This window comes from Muscardinus avellanarius (genome assembly GCF_963383645.1).
Source record: "Muscardinus avellanarius genome assembly, chromosome: 3".
Lineage (NCBI taxonomy): Eukaryota > Metazoa > Chordata > Mammalia > Rodentia > Gliridae > Muscardinus > Muscardinus avellanarius.
In genome coordinates this window covers 82411276-82429895 of record NC_137788.1, presented here as the reverse complement: position 1 = coordinate 82429895, position 18620 = coordinate 82411276, and the positions used below count along the sequence as shown (strand labels likewise).

General features: G+C 37.3%; 1 protein-coding gene across 1 annotated transcript in view; it reads left to right on the top strand.

The window, feature by feature from the left end:
- Positions 1-18620, top strand: part of EVI5 (ecotropic viral integration site 5) — a gene marked incomplete at both ends in the record, with an annotated part of 177174 nt that overhangs the window by 136417 nt on the left and 22137 nt on the right. The window contains one exon of the mRNA XM_080691470.1: positions 3474-3569. Coding sequence (XP_080547596.1) covers positions 3474-3569 — 96 coding nt within the window. The remainder of the gene's footprint in view (positions 1-3473; positions 3570-18620) is intronic.

Below are 18620 nucleotides of genomic sequence, written 5' to 3'. Positions count from 1 at the left end.
AGAAGGCCATTCAAGAACCTCAATACCACAAAAAATAAAAAAATAAAAAAAATAAAGATTTCCAGTTTGGGAGCATTTTGGAATTTAGGTTTTCATATTATGGAAGCTCCACCTGTATGACTAAATCTTATAAATTAGAACTTTGTTAAAACAATTTTAAAGTAGGCTAGATTACATTTCATCTCTAATATTTTATAGTAGATTTTGTGGTTGTTACCATTCCACTATTATGTAGTGTCAGTAGGATTAGAATCATCCCACCCTAGCCTAGGCAGCACCTGATAAGCAGGATCTAAATGAAACAGAGTAGCCGGGCGAGGTGGTGCACGCTTGTAATCCCCGCGCTTGGGAGGCTGAGACAGGAGGATCACGCAGGTTCGAAGCCAGCCTCAGCTGGCTTAAGAGACCCTGTTTCCAAATAAAATACAAAATAGGTCTGAGAGTGTAGACCGGAGGTAGAAGGCCCCTGGGTTCCATTTCCAGTACCACCAAAAACAAAAAGTAAATAAATGAAACAGAGTAATCATTACATCTGATTTGTGATGATTGGCTCGTAGTTGTTCAAATAGTATGACATTAAAAACTTTGGCTTGAAATTAAGGGTACAGTTTTTATATTGTTATGATACACATTGAGCATCTCTAATCTGAAAATCCAAAGTATAAACTTTCTGAAACTGACATGATGCACCATGTAGCAAATTCCACAGCTGACCTCATATAGTAAGTGATAGTCAAATGATAGGGGCAACTAAAAATAATGTATAAAACCACTTTCAGGCTGTGTGAATAAGGAATATGTAAAACACAAATTTTGTATTTAAAATGGATATCACCAACAAATCTCATTATGTACATGTAGTCTGACAAAAAATTATGAAATCTAAAACATTTCTTGTCCCAAACATTTCGGAGAAGTGATACTTAAACCTGTATTATTTTTCAGTTTAACTTTCCAGCAAAATAAGAAAGTAATATTTATTCATAGAACAAAAGGTAAATTTTAAATGAACAATCACTACACAACCCTTGAAAGATATATATCTTTTCATATAAGTAAATGAAATACTATGCAGACTAATGTTTACTTTTTAGCAGGTGGTGAGAGGAAAGGAGGAATTGTTTTATTTGATAATTTTGTACTCCCAATATTTTATTATGAAAAATTCAAACATATAGAAATTGAATTGTACAGTAAATACTCATAATTCATTTGCCTTCATTCTATTGGTATTTTAATTTTTTTTTTGTGTGTGTGGGGTTTGGGGATGAAACCCAGGGCATTTGACCTCTGAGCTGCACCCCCTACCCTATTTTGTATTCTTTAATTTGAAACAGGCTCTCACTATGTTGCAGAGGGCCTCACTAAGTAGCTGAGGCTATCCGCAAACCGCGATCCTCCGGTCTTAGCCTCCAGAATGCTGGGATTACAAGCATGCGCCACCACGCCCGGCTTGGTATTTTGATTTATTTGCTTTTCTGTTGTTTTATCAGATATTTATCCATCCACCATTCTAGCCATCTTATGTTTTTATACATTTAAATAAACTACGTTGTTATGTAGCTTTACTCCTAAACACTTAGACATGCCTATCATTATGTTCTTGTTGACCTTATGATTTAGGGCCTCATAAAACTCCCTAGCTTAAGTCCTCAAATGAGTCAGATTATTATAGACATCATAATGGCAATTACTGACATAATTATTCAAAGATACACTCAAGAGTCAAATGTGGCCAAGTGTATTGGCATATGCTTGTAATCCCAACATTTGAGAGGCTGAGAGAAGAGGATCACAGTTCGAGGATAGGCTCAGCTACTTAAAGTGAGGCCCTTTGCAACTCAATGAGACCCTGTTTCAAAATAAAGAATAAAAAATAGGGCTGGGATTGGAGCTTGGAGGTAGAATGCCCCTGGGTTCCATCCCCAGTACCGCAAAAAAAAAAAAAAAAAAGTCAAATGTGCATCTGTTACCTTTTACAAGTGTTACTTTATGCTCTTTTGATCCAAAAATTTATCTCTGATGTATTAAAGTCTCCAATGAGTACAGAGGATCAAAATTGTTGATATATTGAGTCTCTTTAAGTTTGTTATTTACTAATTAGTTTTACTTAGGAAACCAGCTAACTGGCAATCTGTTGTTATCAGCTAGACCAAAAGAAAACCTCAATAAAAATGCAGTTTTCTGGTAAATTTATTAGTGTAGCTGACATTTTCCCACCTGCTTATCAGAAACAAACATGTGGACACTGAAAATAGAAAACCATAAAAATACTTGGAAAAAATTTTTCCAATATTACAAAATTGAATGAACCATCTCAGAAGTGAAATTAATTGATATCTACTTTTTAGAATATAGTAGTTCTTTAGTATGTGTTCTGACATTATAAATATGTACAAAATTTTTATACTTATAGAAAATCATAAAAGGCTTTGAAGTATTTATTTTTAATATGCTTTTGTTGGTGCATTATAGTCTCAATATAATGTAAATCATGTTGACAATGACATATATGCACACAGCACTTGGTGCCCCCTCACCTTCTTCTCCATATGGTGTACTGAGATTGACATTGGTTTTTTCACATATCTACACATAGTTGATGGCATTATTTCCACTAATGAACCTCAGGCTTCCCTTTCCCCTTCCCTTAAACCTCCCTGGCTCCACTGAGGTTTCTCCTTCATTATCTGGAGTTCTTCTGGTATCTCAATTACTCCCTAGCTTGTACATGTTAGAGAAAGCATATCCTGAATTAACATATTAAAATGAGAGTCTATTAATAGAACAAAATCACAGACTTTTCGATAAAAGGTCATACATTTTAATTCATTAACGTTTAGGACAGTTCTAATTTTTACTTCTATTTTGAAATATCAGCAATATTCCCTTAAAGTAATCATTGAATCAGAATATCCATACAGAGCTTTCCAGCTGGTGTCTTTGTCATACTTGTATACTACTCATGTCTGACAAATATACTAAAATAATGTTTTATTGTGGAACAGGAGGAGTCACTGCTAAAGCCCAGAGTTGCTTTATTACCCTTTTTTCAGTTTACCCACTGTGCATTAAAAATTGTTACTCACTTTGTGCATATGTGTTTGTGCACAGAAACAATGGTTTATTGGGTATCATGGTCTGACTTCTTTTTTTGTGTGTGGTACTGGGGATGGAACCTAGGGAAATTCTGTCTCCAAGTTACTCCCCAGTACCACCAAAGTACCAGGTGGTACCAGGAACCCCAGTACCACCAAAATAAATAAATAAATAAATAAATAAATAAATAAATAAATAATAGGGCTGGGGTGTAGCTCAGAGGTAAAATGCCCCTGGCTTCAATCTCCAGTACCAGAAAAAAAATTTTTTTCAACTAATTAAGGAATTCACACTTACACTGTCCTTTAACTTGAAATATTTGAGTACATCTTGTGAAAATTGTCTCCTGTTTTTGCTTTGTTGTCACAAAACAGAAAGAAGAAGGAAAGGTTCAAGGACAGCTTAACAAGTCTGATTCTAACCAGTATATTAGAGAACTGAAAGATCAGATAGCAGAGCTGAATCATGAGGTAAGTGATAAATTTTGATCTTTACATGTTTCTTCCTTCCTCTGCATTGTCACAACACTTTATTACTGATTAAAGAAAGATTCATGCTTAATTTTATCTATTATTGATTATAATTAACAACATTTTAAAAGATTGATTCTTGTTAAGACGAATTATTTTTTAATGTTGAGTACTCATTTTCCTTAAACCTCTAAACATGATCTAAAATGATAAATTAATATCTTCATGGCAAGTATTTTCTTTTTTATTGTGGTCTAAAAATTCTAGATAGCCAGGCGTAGTGGCACATGCTTGTAATCCCAGCGGTTGGGAGGCAGAGACAGGAGGATCACACAGATTCGAAGCCAACCTCTCTGGCTTAAGCGACCCTGTTTCCAAATAAAAAAATATAAAATGGGTCTGGGAGTGTAGCCCGGAGGTAGATGGGTTTCCAGGAACCCAAGTACCCCCCCCCAAAAAAAAGAATTAAAAAATAAAATAAAATAAAAATCCTAGATAGTTTGCCTACATCTCAAATTTACTTCAGTTAAACTAAAAATTTTCTTACACGCATAGATTTGTGGTACTTACTGTTGTGGATAGAAGGAAGTCTTTGTACTTTTGCCTTCCTCCCTCATGGTGGTATTACTGAGGTTGCAAAAAAGGATACTTGCCTAATATCAGTTAACAGATTTCTTAGTATTTGAATACTTTTTAACATGTACTACCTAGAATCTCTGAGGGTTGACCCTGAAACTTTCAAAATTTTACTAGGTATTATACCCATATTAATTATTTAATTAGTTTTGACAAGAAGAGATACTTCTGTGAGTGTGGTTTTAAGTCTGCTTCCTTGTCCTTTTTTATTTTCTGAAGATAAATATCTGGCAACCTAAGTGAAACATGTTTCTTATTTGAATTATTTGTAAAATAGTGTTTAGTCATATTAATGAGACTTGAAAAGGTAGCATAAACTTGATTTGTTAAAAAAAGAAGAAGGAGGTCATTTTGGCCACTAAATGAATTTAAAACCTCAAAGGAAAATTTAGACATTACCCTTTCCTGGCAGTACACCTTTCAGTTGAAGGCTGAGTGTTTTTAGGCAATACCTCCTCTAAGTAGCCAATATAAAAATAAATTCCAAATGAAGAAGACAAAGTATAAACAATAATGATAAATCTTAGATGTAACAAGTTCAGTTTAATTTGTCTTGAAATATTAGAAGTCATTTATAGAAATATTAATTTATAGCCACGATAACATTTAAGGGATTCAGGATCTTTGTATATAATCGTTACCTTTTTGTGTGCCATTTTTTGTTTTTTGATGGTATCAGAGATTGGATCCAGGGATATTCTACCTCTTAGCTCCACCCCCAGCCCAATTTTTTATTCTTTATTTTGAAACATGGTCTCACTAATTGCAGAGTGACTCACAAGTTGCTGAAGCTGGCCGGGAACCTATGATCCTCCTGTTTCAGCCTCCCAAGTACTGGGATTACAAGTGTGTGCCACCACACCCAGCTTGTGTGTATAACGGACCACATTCAGGGGAAAACTATAATAATTCCATGCAGGATATATTACCTTCTTCAAGAATTTTAGACCACTTTCCAGTTTTATATTGTATTTATGTAAAGAGAATGTTCCACTCAATTGTATAAATCTGTATATCTCATTCTTGATATTAGGAGGGGTTTGTGTTATATACATATTATATACTTATATTTATCATATATTTGTTAATAAAAATATGTGCTTCTAGTGATGGTAATTTCATTAAGAAACTAGTTGATTTACTTTATTTATTTATTTATTTATTTATTTATTTATTTATGAGCAGTACTGGGGATTTTACCCAAGGGCATCTACCTCTTAGTTACATCCCCGGCCCAACTTTTTATTCTTTATTTTGAGCTGGATATGGTGGCACATGCTTGTAATCCCAGTACTTGGGAGGCTAAGACAGGAGGGTCTCAGGTTTGAAGCCAGCCTCAGCAGCTGAGTGAAGCTCTCATTAACTTAGTGAGATCCTGTTTCTAAATAAAATATTAAGCTGGGTGTGGTGGCACATGTTTGTAATCCCTGCACTTGGGAGGCTGAGACAGGAGGATTGCACAAGTTCGAAGCCAGCCTCAGCTAATTAGTGAGGCTCTCAGCAACTTAGTGAGATCCTCTTTCCAAATAAAGTATAAAATAGGTCTGGGAGTATAGCCCAGAGGTAGAAAGCCTCTGGGTTCTATCCCCAGAACCACCAATAAATAAATAAATAAATAAATAAATAAATAAATAAATAAAATATTTAAAAATATTCTGTATTTTAAAACAGGGTCTCACTAAATAACTGGTCTGGCCATGAACTTGTGATCCTCCTGTCTCAACCTCCCAAATACTGGGATTATAAGCATGCACCACCATGCCTGGATTCACTTGATCTTGAACAGTAAGACGGGTCTGATAGGAGAGGAGTACAGTGAGACACTTAAAGAAGAAAAACAGGGAAGAAAAAGAATTAGAACTTAGAAAAATAAGAAAGAAGGAAAGCCTCTTAGAAATATTAACTGTGGTAAACGGTGCTTCCAGAGAAATTTATTAGGATATATCTACAATAAAGTTTGGGTGAGCAGCCAACTCAGAGAATACAGAGTCAACCTAAAACTAGAGATTTGGATCTAGTATTTAGAATTAATGGACCAAAAAAGCACCCTGAAGGGCCAAATCCCACTGTCAAAGAACAGAACCAGGTGTAATGGTAGCGTCAAACTTGAATATTAAGGCATATTAGGTGGGATTCCCCCTTCTGACATTTTGCTAAACATGGTGGGAAGTATAGTATAGTTTATCCTCAAGGAACTTAAAATCTGATGGTGAAAAATAGAAAAATTAATTTGATGAGACTAAATGTTTGCCACTTATAGTGAGTAGTTAATAGTTCAGAAATGGGAGGTAACACAACTATGTTTCACTAATCTTGGTTATATTATTTATTATTATTATTATTATTATTATTATTATTATTATTATTATTTCTGTGGTGCTGGGATTGAATCCAGGGGCATTCTACCTCTGAGATATACTCTCATTCCTATTTTATTCTTTATTTTGAAACGGGGTCTCCCTAAATTCAGGTCCTCACAAGTTGATGAGGCTAGCCATGAACTTGCGATCCTTGTGTCTCAGCCTCCCAAGTACCGTGATTATAAGTGTGTGCCACCATGCCCAGCTTTATTTATTCTAATTAACAGCTGTTATACTGATGCTCAGGGGCATGCTAAAATGGTGAATTCCTTGATGGCAAAGACTGTGTTTTACTCTGCCTTGTGTTTCTCGATGTCTTTTGAAAGTTGACCCCTTTAGTCTTGGAACATTTCTGACTTTTCTGGTACTAGATGTACCAGAATTTTAAAAGTTTAAATTTTGTTTTGTTTTGTTTTGTTTTTTGGTGGTACTGGGGTTCCTGGAAGCCCTTCTACCTCCGGGCTACACTCCCAGACCTATTTTTACATTTTTATTTGGAAACAGGGTCTCCTAAGCCAGCGCGCGCGGCTGGCTTCGAACCTGCGCGATCCTCCTGTCTCTGCCTCCCAAGCACAGGGATTACAAGCGTGCACCACCATGCCCGGCCTAAAAATTTAAATTTTAAAAGTACTTTACAGTGTGTGAAAATAGCTAGATTTCAAATATGCTGAAACAATGTTTATTAGTACTGACCCGTAAATTTCTTAAGAGATGGTCCCAGCAATTACTCTGTGGCAATTAGAATGGAAATGTCTTAGGAAACTGAGAAATCTGGAAGTGACCTTTTGGGTTATGAGAAATAAAGGCAAGTGGTAATCAGCATGTTTTGAAGAAAATGAAACTAACTATGAAGCCTATAGTGACAGGTTTTTAAGTTCTTTATGGGAGGGTTTTTTTTTTCTCTCTTTTAAACAAAGTCTCACTAAGATACTGAGGTGCCTCACTATATTGCTGAGGCTAGCCTTGAACCTGTGGTCCTATCTCTGCCTCTCAAATACTGGGAGTATAGGTGTGTGTCACCATGCTTAGCTCTATAAGAGGTTTGTTGGTTGGTTGGTTGGTTGGTTGGTTGGTTGTGGTACTGGGGATGGAACCCAAGGGCATTCTACCTCTGAGTGACACCCCCAGCCCTAATTTTTTAGTCTTTATTTTTGAAACAGGGTCTCACTGAGTTGCAAGGGATCTTACTAAGTAGCTGAGGCTGTCTGCAAATCGCGATCCTTCAGTCTCTGCCTCCCAAATACTGGGATTACAAGTGTGTGACACCACGCCTGGCCCTCTGTAAGAGTTTTTAAGTAGATCTAATTTAGTGAAGGTAAAAAAGACTTTCAGCATTCCCATGAGGAGACCATACTAGTTGCATGCCCTTAGATGTGTGTGTGTGTGTGTGTGTGTGTGTGTGTGTGTGTGTGTGTGTGTGTGTGTGTTACTGGGGTTCCTGGAAACCCTTCTACCTCCGGGCTACACTCCCAGACCCATTTTTATATTTTTATTTGGAAACAGGGTCTCTTAAGCCAGCAAGGCTTGCTTCGAACCTGCGCGATCCTCATGTCTCTGCCTCCCAAGTGTGGGGATTATGCTCTTAGATCTTAAATGTGAAGAAAATGAAGCATAAATATCTAAAACCATTTCAATTATATTTAAATCAACATGATTACAGTATTAGATATACTTATCAACATTTAGAATGACATTAATAGGGCATGCTAAGGTTCCATTCCATTTGATATGAGATACTAAAATGAGCTGGTGTTAAAATTGTGTGAACTTGCGCCGGGCGTGGTGGTGCACGCCTGTAATCCCTGCGCTTTGGAGGCGGAGACAGGAGGATTGCGCAGGTTCGAAGCCAGCTGTGCTGGCTTAAGAGACCCTGTTTCCAAAAATAAAAATAGGTCTGGGAGTGTAGCCCAGAGGTAGAAGGGCTTCCAGGAACCCCAGTACCACACACACACACAAAAAAAAATTGTGTGAACTTACTTTAGGTACTCAGGTTTTGAGGCTATTTAAATTTCTTCCATTTTCCGTTAGGTCAAATTATTCAATTTTTAAATGCTAATTCTAAAGAGATAATAACATAGTATTATCAGTTTTTCAAACTAGGAACATTTGAAAATGTGCTCCACTAATTTACTAAGTGTCAAAGGAGAACTGGTGAAAGATAAATAAGTAGTTCTCTCAGATTTACAGAAACTAAAAAATTTTGAACTGTGGTTAGAAGTCTCTAGTGCAGTAAATCATGTGCTTTTCATGAACCCTATCTCACAGATGCAGTTGGACTTGAGATAATCAGATTTTCTCTCCCACAAACAGGATAGTTGAAAATGCCATACTAATAGTACATGTCAAAGACTTTGTGCTGCTTTCTGCCTGTCTGATTTAAGTTGTTGTGGTCAGTGTGAGGAACCTGTGATATGATAAGATAGCATTCATGAGGTCATGTGGTTTGCAAGGGCCCAATCTTAACTGAGCAGCCTGTGGGCTCCTCAGGATGAGGAAGACAGGGATACTACCCTTGTCTGAAATGTTTTTATATGTTTAGTGAGAAAATAGTGTGAGGGCATTACTATGTGGATGTGTTACATGTTTAAAAATTATTTTCTATCAGTTACCGTCTGAAAAAAGAAATAATACGAATTAACTCATCTTTTAATACTTTAGTCTAGCATTAAACTTTTTATTGCAAACATCTTTGCCTATATAAAATTTAGCTGTAGAAGGTAGCCACCATTTCTTTTCAAACTACCGTCATTATTTTTATGTATTATTATTATTGTTGTTATTGTTATTGTTGTTGTTGTTATTATTATTATTATTATTATTATTATTATTATTATTTTGCAGTACTGGGGATGGAACCCAGGGGCATTCTACCTCCAGGCTATACTCCCAGCCCTGTTTTTTCATTCTTCTTTTTTTTTGGTACTGGGCTACCTCTGGGCTACACACCCAAACCTATTTTATGTTTTATTTGGAAACAGTCTCATTAAACTGCTGAGAGCCTCACTAAATAGCTGAGGCTGGCTTTGAACCTATGTGTTCCTCCTGTCTTGGCCTCCCAAGTACTGGGATTACAAGCGTGCACCACCATGCCTGGCTTATTCTTTATTTTGGAGCAGATTCTCACTGAGTTGCAAAGGGCCTCACTAAGTAGCTGAGGCTGGCCACAAACCCATGAGCTTCCTGTCTCAGCCTACCAAATGCTGGGATTAAAATTGTGGCTTCATTATTTTATTTTAAAATTTCTTTTTTGTAGATTAAACACTGTGACTATTAGACAATTATGGGTACATTTTTGTGTTCTAAGAAAAACAAAAACAAGCTGGGCGTGGTGACACACACTTGTGTCAGGCTGAGACAGGAGGATCACACAAGTTACAAGCCAGCCTCAGCTACTTAGTGATGAGAAAATGCATAATAATGGTCCTATGAACAAAGTTTCAAAACTCATGAAGCAAAATCTAACAACTAAAAGGGCAAATAGATCATCTGAGAATCAAAGCATTCAACTGTAACCAGCCTTTAAAGATTACATGGTAAAAGAATGATTAGTGACATAAGAAATTTTGATATGATATTGTAAAAAGCTAATTACAAAATTATATCCTTATTAAAGTATGATTCCAGCTTTTAAAAATGTATTTATATTACATTATATGTATGTAAATGAAAAGGATAAACACCAAATAACAGTGGTTATCTCTGCACGACAGATATGGATAATTTTTATTTTCTTTATATTTTCCTGTATTTCCAATTTTTCTTATCCTGATCTATATTATTTTTAATGACTCAAAATAATATTTAATCCTCTTTTTTTAAAGTAGCAATTTTACTGTTCTAAAAGTCTACATTATTAGTGTGACAACAAAATCAGAGGATTTACTGCTAAGTGAACATATGACTAAATCATAACAAATAGCTTGATATTTAGGCTCAGAAACCAGTCTATATAAGATGTTTTTCTGTTATTTAATGTAATCAACAAGAATCTTTCTTTAATTAGCAGCTTTTCCAAAGGAAATCAACATTTCCTTAGAAAGACCAAAACATCTGCACTTTGATGTCCAGGAGTGCACACTCACAAAGCATAGCAGAGGCATCAGGATCTGACAGATTTATACCAGCAGCCATATGCTGTAGCAGAGGTGTCAACAGTGAATCAGGACTGGCTTACTTCTAGGCTCTCCGCTCCAGAATGCAGGGACAGGGTCTTTTGAACAGAACCTTGGTACCAGAATGCAGTTTCTTGGAGATTCCAGGTTCAGGCCGTGTGAGGCTGGGGTCTATGGATCTCAGGGTGTAGCAGCAGGAAAGAGCGGGAGAGCACATGGGCTCTGCCCTCACAGCACGGAGGCCAGAAGTGGAGAGAGCAAGCGACCTACCATTTCTTTTTTAAGGGGAAAACTGGATATGAAGACTTATACCATAGGTGAGTTTTTATCCATTAAAATTATTTCCTAAATTTCCTAAGTAGAAAATTACTAATTTTTGTAATGTACCCATTAGCAGTCACTCCCTATTCCTCAAAGTATCTTTGTCCCAGCCCTAAATAGCCACTAATGTACTTTGTCTCTATAGATTTTCATATACCAAAAATTTAGTGTAGATAGAATCACTCTATGTTATCTGTGATTGGCTTGTCACTTTGCATTTTGTTTTCGGAATTTGTCCGTATTTTAGCCTGTGTCTCTACTTTATTCTTTTTTTCTCCAATGTTTAGAACATTTTATTTAAGTACAAAGTTATTGGAATTAAGCTAAATAGAAAAACATAATAAATATTTACAAAAACATTGATAACTTCACTCAAGTAACACACAGCAGTACAGAAAGGTCTTAAAAGGTTTACAAATTCAAATTATGGAGACTTCTCCAAATGGATTTAATGGCCTGCTGCTGGGGATAGCAGAAGCATAAGATTTAGGATCTTGGGGGAAATGTTGCCTCACACTCAGTAATACAGTGCTCCCTAGAACTGTATCCTTTGAGAGAGTCCACTCAGAAGTAGCAGAGAGGTCAGGTCTCCAGTTGAGAGTCATAACTAGCCTGCTGTCCTCCGTCCTGCCGTGCTGAGGTCACACAGGCACAGCTAAGGTGGTTTCTTCAGCTGCTGATGATTATGAGCAATTTCTCATTGCTTGAACAAAAACTCAGCACATAAAAGGCTGAGCAAAGATTTGTATTAGAACTGTCAATTCTATCTGATGGAATAATATCTACAAAACTTAGATAAAACAGAACTAATCATGCTATCTTATATTTAATGAAAACAGAAAAGGAGACAGAGACAGTTTAAATAAAAAGTTATCTAGTTTTAGCTTAATGAATGATCAATAAACTATTTTATGTTGAAGTGACCATATAATTAGTTCTAGAGTAAGAAGCATTTAAGATCAGATTTTAGCCGGGCGTGGTGGCTCACACTTGTAATCCCCGCGCTTGGGAGGCGGAGACAGGAGGATCGCGCAGGTTCGAAGCCAGCCTCGCTGGCTTAAGAGACCCTGTTTACAAATAAAAAAATATAAAAATAGGTCCGGGAGTGTAACCCAGAGGTAGAAGGGTTTCCAGGAACCCCAATACCACCAAAATAAAATAAAATAAAATCAGATTTTAAAGACAGACTAAAACATAGACAAAGCAGAGAAGAAAACAAGGCCACTACTCAGCACAGGTAAAAAGTTCAAAGATGCTTGGGCTCCACTCTACATTCTTTTTGATTGCCCAATAACTTATATATCTTAAAATAGGGATATACCAGATTTTATCCATTTATCCATGGACATTTGGTTTATTCTCACTTTTTGGCAAAAATAAACCCCACAAATAATGCTACTGCAAGCATTTATGTACAGACTTCTGTAGAAACATAGAAGTTTGCATATGCATTTGTCTGCATATGCACTTAGAATTGTTGGGTCATATAGCTACTCCACCTTTAACCAGCTGAGGAGCTGACATTACTGTTTTCCATGTTACAGTCCTACAGCTGTGTATGAGGTCTCTGATTTCTCCACATCCTTGCTAACGCTAGTTGTTTTATTGTGACAGCCACCTAGTAAGCATGCAGTGGCATATCAGTGTGGTTTTCAGATTCACTCCTTTGGTGGTGAATATCTTTTCAGGTGTTTATTGACCATGTATGTCTTCCTTAGGGTATTCAGATCCTTTGCTCATTTTTTAGATTGGGTTGTCTTTTTTAAAATTAAGCTGTAAGAGTTTACCTAATCATATATGTGACTTTGGGGGATTTTCTTATTGTTTTTGCTCCTGTTTGTTTGGGAGCTGTTAGTTTGGTGTGGCGCTGAGGATTAAACCCAGGGATGCCTTACCACTGACCAACTTCTCCACCTCTTTTTATTTCATTTTGAGACAGGCTCTCACTAGGTTACCTAGGCTGACCTGGAATCTACAATCCTTCTGACTCAGCCGGCCAAGTAGTTGGAATTTACAGGTATACACTACCATGCCCAGCCACCTTTAATTATTAAGTATCTTTCTTCAGTATATTTTTTAGACCAGAACAATTTCCTGTATCTCTAGAATAACTTAGATTTTCTTTTACTGAGTACTACAACAGTAATTAACTTTTCTAAATTAAGATTTTGTTTTGATGGCAAATGGAAATGGAACTTATTTATTTGTGGTACTGAGGGTGGAACCTAGGGGCTTTTCTACCTTTGGACTTTACTCCCAGACCTTTTTTATACTTTATTTGGAAACAGGGTCTCACTAAGTTGCTGAGAGCCTCACTAAGTAGCTGAAGCTGGCTTCGAACCTGTGTGATCCTCCTGTCTCAGCCTCCCAAGCCTGTGATTACAAGCGTGTGCCACCATGCCTGGCTATGAGACTTATTTAAAAGACTGGGCACAGCCAGGCAATATGGTACATGCCTATAATTCTAGTACTTAGGAGGCGAAGACAGGAGGATTGCAAGTTTGAAGCCAGCCTCTGCCACGTAGATGACCCTGCCTCAAAAACAAAAGGGGGGAGGGTAGGGGTGTAGCTCAGTGGTAAAGGGCCCCTATATTCTATCATCAGTACTGCAAATAAAGTGAAATGAAAGGCTGGGCACAGCAGTACACACCTGTGATCCCAGTACTTAGGAGACTGAGTCAGGAAGGTCACAGGTTCAAGGCCAGAGTGAGATAACTTAGCAAGATACAGAATTAAAAAGTAATCATTTAATTTGAATGCCCCAGGGTCCAGTTCCTACTACCACAATAAATAACTTTCTTTCTCATAGTCTTAGCTATGAGCCCAGAAGCTCAGAAACAAATAAGAAAATAGATAAACTGAAGCAACTTTTATAAATATTTATAGCAACATTGATCATAATAGCCAAAAAGTGAAAACAACTGAGATGTCAATATCAGCTGATGAGTGGGTAAGTAAAATGTAGTATATTCATATAATGGAATATATTACACAATAAAAGAATAAAGTGGCTGGGTATGGTAGTGCATACCTATAACCCTAGTACTTGGGAGGCTGAGACAGGGGGAACTCAGGTTCAAGGACAGCCTCAGCAATGTAGCAAGACTCGCAGCAACCTAACAAGACCTTGTTTAAAACAAACAAATAAATAAACAAACAAACAAACAAATAAATAAATAATAGCCAGGCGTGATAGCACACGCTTGTAATCCCAGAATTTGAGAGGCTGAGACCATAGGATCACGGTTTGTGGACAGCCTCAGCTACTTAATGAGGCCCTTTGCAACTCACTGAGTCCCTGTTTCAAAATAAATAATAATTGCCAGGCATTGTGGCGCACGCTTGTAATCCCCACGCTTGGGAGGCGGAGACAGGAGGATCTCGCAGGTTCGAAGCCAGCCTTGCTGGCTTAAAGAGATCCTGTTTCCAAATAAAAAAGTATAAAAATATGTCTGGGAGTGTAGCCCAGAGGTTGAAGGGTTTCCAGGAACCCCAGTACCACCAAAGATAAATAAATAATAAAAGATAGGGCTGGGGATATAGCTCGGAGGTAGACTGTCCCTGGGTTTCACCCCCAGTACCACTAAATAAATACATAAATAAATACATAAATAAATACATAAATAAATAATTAAAATAAAAGGGCTGGGATATAGCTCAGTGGTAAAATTACCCTGGCTTCAAAGCCCAGTATGAAATAAATTTAATAAAAGAAAGAATGAAATACTGATACATGCTACAAGGTAGACAATAAAAACAAGACATTGGTCATAAATATTGTATGATAACATTTATATTAAATGCTCAAAATAGCCAGGCGTGGTGGCACATGCTTGTAATCCCAGCATTTTGGGAGGCTGAGACCTGAGGATCACGGTTCACAGACAGCCTCAGCTACTTAGTGAGGCCCTCCGCAACTTAGTGAGACCCTGTTTCAAAATAAAGAATAAAAAATTGGGCAGGGGGTATAGCTCGAGGTCAAATGCCTCTGGGTTCCATCCCCAGACCCTCCCCCCCAAAAAATGCTCAAAATAGAAGAATCTTAGAAATAGCATATAGCAGAATATATTAGAGGTTACTTGGTGTTGAGGAGCAGGAGGAAAAGCTAGAGGATGACAGGTAAGAGGTGTGTAGTTTCTTTTGGGGGGTAATAAAAGTATCCTAAGATTGATTCTGATAATGGTTGCACAACTCTCTGAATATACCAAAATCCACTGAATTATACACTCTAGTTGAATTGTGCGGAATGTGAGTTATGTCTCAATAAAGCCATTTTTAAGAATTTAGAGTCTCTCTTCTGCAGAGTTTCTGGCCCATGGTTGGGGTCTTGTAGAAGTGTTTACAGAGCCAGGCATGATGATGGACACTTGTAATTCCAGTACATGGGAGGCTGAGACAAGAGGGTTGCAGGTTTGAGGCCAGCCTCGACAACATAGCTAGACTCTCAGCAACCCAGTGAGACCCTTGTTTAAGGAAAAAAAAGGGGGGGCGGGGAGGGCTGCGGTTATACCTGGGAGGTAGTATGCCCCTGGCTTCAATACTGGTACCACACACAAAAAAGTTTTTTGTTTACTAATACTTTAGCCGGGCATGGTGGTGCACCTTTGTAATCCTGGAATACAGGAGGATTGAAGTTCACAGGCAGCCTTAGCTATTTGCTACTTAGTGAGGCCCTTTGCAACTCAATGAGACCCGTTTCAAAAATAAAGAATAAAAAGAAAATAAAGCTGGGAGGGTAGCTCGGAGGTAGAATGCCCCTGGGTTCAATCCCCAGTACTGCAAACAAAAAACAAATACTTTATATATAAACATACATGCATCTTTTGGGGAATTAATTCATAATTTTCTCAAATTTATTAAATGTTCTGACACCTAAAAAAAATTTAAGATTGCTATTGAGCCACTAATGAGACCATGGTACTTAACAAGTATAATATATTTAGTTGGGTGAGTAGACCTTCTTTATTTTCTTTTAACTTAGATTACCATCCCATATTTCATTTTATTTGTAAATATTTGGGTAATTTGTGTCTGCCTGTGTAGGCAGTATGGGACCTGAGGCAGTGCCTGATACATTTAGACACTGAACTTAAGCAGTTTCTACCTGTGTTACTATGGGCAAATTAGTTAACCTCTTTGTCCCTCAATTATCTCCTGGAGGTTAATATAAGGATTAAATAGTTAATACTAGAAAAGCACTTAAAATACTGTGTGGTATCTGGGTGTGGTGGTGCACACTTAGAATCACAATACTTGGGAGGCTGATCTAAGAGGACGACAGGTTCTCAGCCAGCCTCAGCTACTTACTGAGGCGCTCTGCAGCTTAGACCCTGTTTCAAAATAAAGAATTAAAAATCAGGCTTAGATGTAGCGTAGAGGTAGAATGCCCCTGGGTTCAATCCCCAGTACTACCAAAAAAAAAAAAAAAAAACAGTTCCTGAGACATAAAGAGAAAGATGCATATGTGTATGTTATATTCCAGCCCTAAGTAAGTTTTCTTATGCCAAATATATAAAAATGTATACTGTACAGTGTCGTAGATAAATGATAAGTCTAATGCATTGCTCACTGCTTTGGTGGCTCTTCCCTACAGCCTTCTTGATAAAGTTGTATTTGGGGTTTGTTTGTTTGTGGTACTGGGCACTGAACCCAGGGGCATTCTACCTCTGAGCTACACCCCAGCCTTATTTTTTATTTTTTATTTTAAAACAGGGCTTCACTAAGTTGTGAAGGACCTCTCTACGTAGCTGAGGCTGGCTGTGAACCTGCCATCCTCCTATCTCAGCCTCCCAAGTACAGGAGTGATAAGCATGTGCCACCACACCTTACCATAAAGTTCTAATTCTTCTACACCACTGTAGTTTTTTCGTAGTTTAGCCCCGGCTTTCCTCCATCTTATCTTGAGGCCTGTCTAAATCATTTGCAGTTTCCCAGCATATAATACGTTCCTGGGCCTCTGGGACTTTCACTCTGCCACCTGTGCCCTCATTTCCCCTCCTTACACCTGCTCACCAAGACCCAACTCGGCAGGCGTTACCGTTTTCTTCCTTCCTAGCAGTTCTCCCTGCTGGCCAGCACATGGACCTGCGGGTGTACCTGACACTGTGTGTGGTGTTGGAGTCCGTTGTTTGTTTGCTGTCTCTCCCTTGAGGCCCTGAACTCAGGAAGGCCAGAGCCTTGCCTTTACTTGTCTTCCTTTCCAGCTTCTAGCACAAGGCTTGTCACCTAAGATCTCAGTGCACGTGTGGTTCAGTGATTGGATGGACTGATGGAAACCCATTGTATAGCTCTAGAGAACAATTACTCCTCTTAACAAACTCAGTCCAGAAGGGGGGGAAAAAAGTACATTTTCATTAGGGTATTTTGCTAATCGTTTGAGTTTTTTAAATGTTTTGGCTAAAGGTTAAATCAAATTAAAGTGATGTGGCACTTTGATGTAGCTTTAAAAGTTCAGACTGAAACAAGTGTGAAGTGATTTATTTCCTGTAATTGCTCACACATTTACATAGAACCTCACACATTCCTAGCCTCATCACCGCTGACATTAGAGTACCATCTAAATAATGTTAATGGTTTCGATTTTTTTCAAGATGTGTCAGCTGCCAGGAAGTAGGTATTCAGGGGCAGTTTCATTTTGTTTGCCCAGAATACTAGATAGATACGTGTGTACTATGGAAAGGCTAAGGGTTCTCGGCAGATGACGCCCCCCCTTCCTGCTCTTGTGACAAGCAGACTGTAAGTTTCTTCCAAACATTCCAAACATTCTAACTTCTTCACTTATTAATGTGGGTACATTTTTTCATTGCTTCTAAATTCTTGAGTTTTAACTATTGCATTTTGTACATCTTACATGGACTCTATAATTTTTTATTTTAATGTTCTCTATTATTTGCTTAGATATTTTTACTTTTAGATATTTAAGTAATATGTCAGTAGAGTTCTTGAATGTTTAACTTAGGCTGATTTTCAGTACTGTAGATAGGGATTGGGCATGCCATGATCGAGAACTTGTGACCTCCAGATGATCGCTTTTATTGGTTTCCTGTTCTGATTCTCTGGAAATCTTTTGGGTTTTGTGCTTGTTACTAGTTTTAATCTTTATCATGTTTACAATTCGGCTTTAAAGAAGCTGATAATTAAGAAAATTTTAGCATATCATTTTCCATTTCCATTTATTTTAAAATTTGAAAACTGAGAAACTTATTAAAGGTGTTCCAAAAGAAATCCAGCAAAATTACAGACCAAACCCTAGGGAAGAAAAAAAGTAAAACCTCTAGAACATAGAAATACAATCTATGTGATTATTGAATTTTATAGCCACCTTCCCATATTAAGTAAACATACTATTAAGCTTTTTATATTGTACACCAGAAATGTTACATTTAAATCAAGAGGTCATAGCTCTGTGTTTTACAAAGATTGATTATACAGAGCAAATGTACAAATAGGAGCTTTATAATCTGATATGACTCAGTCTTGGAAACTTAGTGCAACTGTTTTGCAGCTCACTTGGTATCACATGACTCACTTCAGTGGTTTAAACCCTGTCTAGAAGTGATCAAAGTTCATTTGGTTAGAGATTTTTTTTTTTTGGTGTTTAGATGACTTTTTTCCACTTTGTT